General features: G+C 31.8%; 1 protein-coding gene across 1 annotated transcript; it reads left to right on the top strand.

Moving 5' to 3' along the window:
• The first annotated feature begins 382 nt into the window (after nt 1-382).
• Nucleotides 383-4,701, top strand: LOC107883057. The gene is made up of 2 exons (XM_016802404.2): nt 383-1,281; nt 3,927-4,701. Exons 1-2 carry the CDS (start codon nt 1,159-1,161, stop codon nt 4,206-4,208), a joined length of 405 nt encoding a protein of 134 aa, XP_016657893.1. The 5' UTR covers nt 383-1,158; the 3' UTR covers nt 4,209-4,701.
• Nucleotides 4,702-5,083: the final 382 nt, after the last annotated feature.

Below are 5,083 nucleotides of genomic sequence, written 5' to 3'. Positions count from 1 at the left end.
GCATTAGGTATATAATACGATACGCTCTTACAAGAATGTTTCATCTCTGCTGATAATTTACCCCTTGTCCTCCTCGAGGCCCAGCTCCTTCTTGCAAGTGCACGTAAAAAGTTAGGCCATTACAGCTAAAAATACATTTTAATCGAAGGTATACTACAGCACACACGATAGTTGCGTCAAGCGAATTTTGTCACCGTATAAGACACACACACACACACACGAATATAATATGCGCAGGATTCGCGGTGACGGTGGCGGCGCAGCGTATAACAAGCGCGCGGCGTCGGTCCGAGCTGGCCCCGCGACAAGGCCACCCGACCACCGCGGCGCGGCTATATAAACCCTGGGCCGGGGCATCCACTGCGTACACGCGACCTGTCTCTCGCGTGACCGACGTATAACGCTCCAGCGGCATTCGTCTGCCGAGCCCGTCCGCCACCGTTACGCGCTCTCATCTCTCTTCGAGCTTTGCACGCCGCTCCGCACTTAGTTGACAAAAAAAAATTTATAATTTATTTCGGTACAACGCAATAATAATATTCTATAATTATATAATATTAATATTATTAATCGCGTACGATTTATATACCGGTAAAACCGCAGTCGTCCGACGGCCAAGTCGCCTGGCCGTCATATACGTCTCGATTCGTGAGGGAATGCCGTCCGGACGCCGGAATCGCAGAGCGCGTACGCCCTCTGAACAACTGAGACACTTGTTGCAGCGTATCCTGGAACTGTACGAACGCGCGTCCGCAGCGTATCACCGGATGCGAGCAGGGCCCGTACATCCGGAGAGTCACATCTTGGAGCGGCTGCGTTTCACGTCTTGGCAATCTCCGGTGACAGGCCGTGAGAGGCGCATGTGGGACCGCCGGACGAAGGATTAGGAACGACCGGTCGGCCGAACTGGGCTGACCAACGCCGCCGCTGGGAAGCGGAGGCAACGCGATCGTCGGGCGCGCGACAATACCGCCGAGCGGCACGGGACGACGATTGAGAGGGCTACGACAGACGACGACGATCACGACGACAGCGAGGGTGACGGAACCGGCGACGAAGAAAACGGAGCCGACGATAAGGACGAAAAGTACAAAAAGGACGACGACGACGACGACGACGACAGCGACGAGTACTGGGAGATACAAGTCTAAGACCATCATGAAATTGACTTGTTTGATGTGCCACGTTCGCGAAATTTTCGTGGTCTACGTCAAAATTCCCAACACGTCGTTCAACTTGCTCGTCTCTATTGTTCAAAAGGATTGTACCATATATGCGTTAGTGAGTATACTTACCTGCAATAATAATAATAATGAATAATAATTACAACGATAATGATCATATTGTTATGATATTAAATGAGTATGTGACGATTGTTATGCGCGTTACACAGGTCAGGTTCCCGGCTCAAATCAAGGCGAATAATATATTCTCGTCGAAAATATTATTTTATATAGTAAACCGAGTATATTGTAACAGTTATAAAAATGTAAAATATGTAGGTAATCGTATACCGAAGTTTGCCCTTCTAAAAAATAAATAACTTTCGAATAAAACATATTGTAATGCATGAACGCGAAAAATGCGTGATCGAATAGTTTTAAAAATATTTCGAAAGGGTAGGATTCTTGTTTTGATAAAATTAACATAGGTACCAAAAATAAAATGTTTTCATAAATATAAGAACGAATAATTTTTATTTCTCTTTTGCCGGCAATTATAATATATAGGTAATTTTACCAATTTACTTCTAAAAATTGAAAAATAAAAATAACTCTAAATTCCTTCTATTAAGTACACGGATGTTGTAAGGTAAATTGTTAAAAAAAACTTTTAAATAATATTTATTAGACAACCATTTATTTAATTTAATCTTGAAAAGAACAAAAAAAAAAAAAATTAAATTATTCTAAGATTATTATTAGGAATAGGATTTTTCCTTTCAAAATAAAATTCAATAACATATATTCTTATGATACGTTTATCAGTCAATAACAGCCATATAATTATACAAACGAAATAATTTCGATGGCGTAACATGAAAATTTCACTTATTTCTATGGTAGGTAAATATAACTAATATAATACAATTAAAGAAATATTCGAAGTTTTAGTGAAAATCATTAAAAAATTATTTGATAAAGTACGTTTAATGGAAAAAGCATAATATTTAGAGGGAATAAAAAAAACAAAAAAAAATCAAGTTTTCTAAATGTCTTCATTGCGATCAGAAAGATACGAAACTAATTTACAAAAAATAATTATTATCCTTTTATAATATTCGACACCAAAAAAGCATATTTTGCTAAAAATTTAAAACCATATTAATATTATTATAATTTATTTGTTAATAATAATATAATATAATATACTATCATGTGATATTATATATTTATATTAGTAAAATAGTATTAGATTTAGAAGTAGAATAATACAATGTAGAATTTAGATTGTGGACTTGATGTCAGTGTAAGAATTAAATGTCCATATTAATTTCTTTGATTGTTCCAATAGTATTATCCAAAAAAATATTTATAATAATATGCAACACGTCAATATTTCATTTTGAACACTTCTTTTAATTTATTAAGTACACAATTAGCTAGTTTCTAACTAATTATTTGCGTGTTTATGAACTTTGAACGTCGAACTGTCCGGTACTGAAAAATAATGTTTATGTACCTACCTATAACAATTAATAATAATAATATCCTCAATTATGTCGTCAATAAATAATGATATTTTAATTTCAATTTTTTATTGATCGAGATTAAATGCTGTAAATAGAAATGTATGTAGGTGTACAACAAAATCTTGATTCAGGTTTCGTAAATGATTGGGTGGCTATTAAGACATTGAATATTATAATTTTCTGCATTAAATTCTGTCGTGTATTATTCTATAACCATAACTATCGCAAAATCGGTAGGTACAGGGAAATTAAAAAAATAAATAGGTAATCAAAACACCCTGAGTTTTTTAATAAAATTCAAAACGAACGAATTTACCACCGCGTTGCAGTGTTTTAAAATAAAAAAAAGATGTCCAAAAGTCTATACTCCTTATATATATATATTTTACCTAACAATTTCAAATAGGTAAGTTCCCGTCTTACATCACTATATAATACGATAACACCAAAAAAGTTACAAAAAATAATGAATTCTTTGAAATATTTAATGTCAAATGTGTAAATATTCATTATTTTATAAAACTTAAATAAATTATGGAATTTGTAATACATGTAAAACATTTTGTAACTCTTATTACTTTGTTTACATTATTCTTCAAATTCTGAATTCTTGTCTTCTATTATAAAACAATTATACGTTAAAATTAAATATTAGTCTATATAAGGGTCTTAAATAAGTATCATTATTGATGTACTATTATTTATCTAATCATGTTTATAGGTTATTATAACAATTGGGGAGTTACATTTATCCAGAAGACTTCCCTTCCATTTATATACCAAATTAAAATACACAGTCTATACATTATATTAAATCTAGATTAAATGTAGATTAGTTGAACAATTATATTTATGATATCTAAATCTGTGTTTATTTAAGAAAACAATACTTAATATTATTATGTTTATCGAAATCGCAAATATATAAAATGTATAATTAAAAAAAAAAAATGGAAACATAATGGTTAAAAATCACACTAATTACAGTATCATAATATGACGTCAATAAATTGAATGGATGTTAAAAAAATAGGGTAGGTACGTATATTTTGGTTTTGGCCAGCTGTTTACGATTTTAAGACACTATACGTCGTCTTGTTATTATTTGCCGCAGTTGTATTACGCAAGGGAGAATTAAATGGTTTAACACGAGACAAACAGACAAAATATACACTTAAATGATTTTACTTGAAACTTGAGTAAACTAATGATTTTGTTTGATGATTTTTTTCAGTCACTTTGCGTTTTGAATCTTTTGTTGCGTCGCTTCAAGACCCGTGCAGCATGCCCCGGTCGCAGAAGTAGCAGGACGATTCCAAAAAACAAGACACTGCCGCTTCGAATGATCCGCCGCAACCGCTTTCTTAAAGTTAATTATCTCATGGATTATCTACGCTATAATATCGATGTATTATACAGACAAATGTTTGTGCGATATACGTACACTAAGTTGCGTTCACGTGGTCGGCTTGTTAAAAATCGTAAGTTATTTGCACTCTTCTACTTTTTCAAATAAAAAACCATTAACGATGACCCGTTCTCAGGGGGAACTCCCCTTGAGGAAATACAATAATATATTTCAACAATTTGATTAAAAAAAATAAAAACTTAAATTAATTAACCCCTATATACATTATACATTTAATAATTATATACTTAATTATATTTATAATATCATTGCTTTAATATCATATTTCTGCTTTTAGCAACGCTTTGAGAACATTATGGGTACTTAAGCTATATTTAATACTTTTAAACCATAATATATAGGACATTAGTCAATTTAGATTGCTTCGCGTAGTTCATTTAAATTTCATTTGAGAAATTATCTAGATGGTTACAACTTATAAGCTATATTTAAACCTTATAAATTACATATTAGCATTATTATTATAATAATTTAGGTTATTTAGTAATTAAGCCTATTTGGCTTATTGTAGTGTTTATAGTATATTACATAAAAACAAACGTAGTTCTATTTAAGAATTAAAATATTAAACAATACTACAAATGACTACAGATCTTATTTAAAAATATTATTGGAGGAAATTTTCAATACAATTTTAATTGTAATTATTAGGTATTAATGATATACGATCATCAGTTCAAATAAATATAATATATATTATACACTTTTATTTAATTTACTATATCAAAGGACCAAACTAAAAAATATAAATTTAATATTCGCAAATCTAAAAAGTAAAAGGAAAATCTGTTTTTTAATCAACTTAAAAATTGCTCATTCCTAAATATTCGGTATAAGTGAACGTTCAATTTACATTTTACATACGCTCAGTTGGTTATACACGTATTTATATCAAAATAATGTATAAACTTTACAACCTATATATTATACAGTGCCTATTTATTGTAATAGTCAATTTTATT

Source organism: Acyrthosiphon pisum, chromosome X (assembly GCF_005508785.2).
Source record: "Acyrthosiphon pisum isolate AL4f chromosome X, pea_aphid_22Mar2018_4r6ur, whole genome shotgun sequence".
Lineage (NCBI taxonomy): Eukaryota > Metazoa > Arthropoda > Insecta > Hemiptera > Aphididae > Acyrthosiphon > Acyrthosiphon pisum.
The sequence above is the reverse complement of the archived record's forward strand: the minus strand, read 5'-3'. Positions and strand labels throughout refer to the sequence as shown.

Excerpts from the sequence above, each read along its gene's own strand:
- LOC107883057 (XM_016802404.2), top strand. The coding sequence starts at position 1,159 with ATGAAATTGACTTGTTTGATGTGCCACGTTCGCGAAATTTTCGTGGTC. Across the intron at positions 1,282-3,926 it reads ATTGTACCATATATGCGTTA|TCACTTTGCGTTTTGAATCT; the intron begins GTGAGTATACTT and ends GATTTTTTTCAG.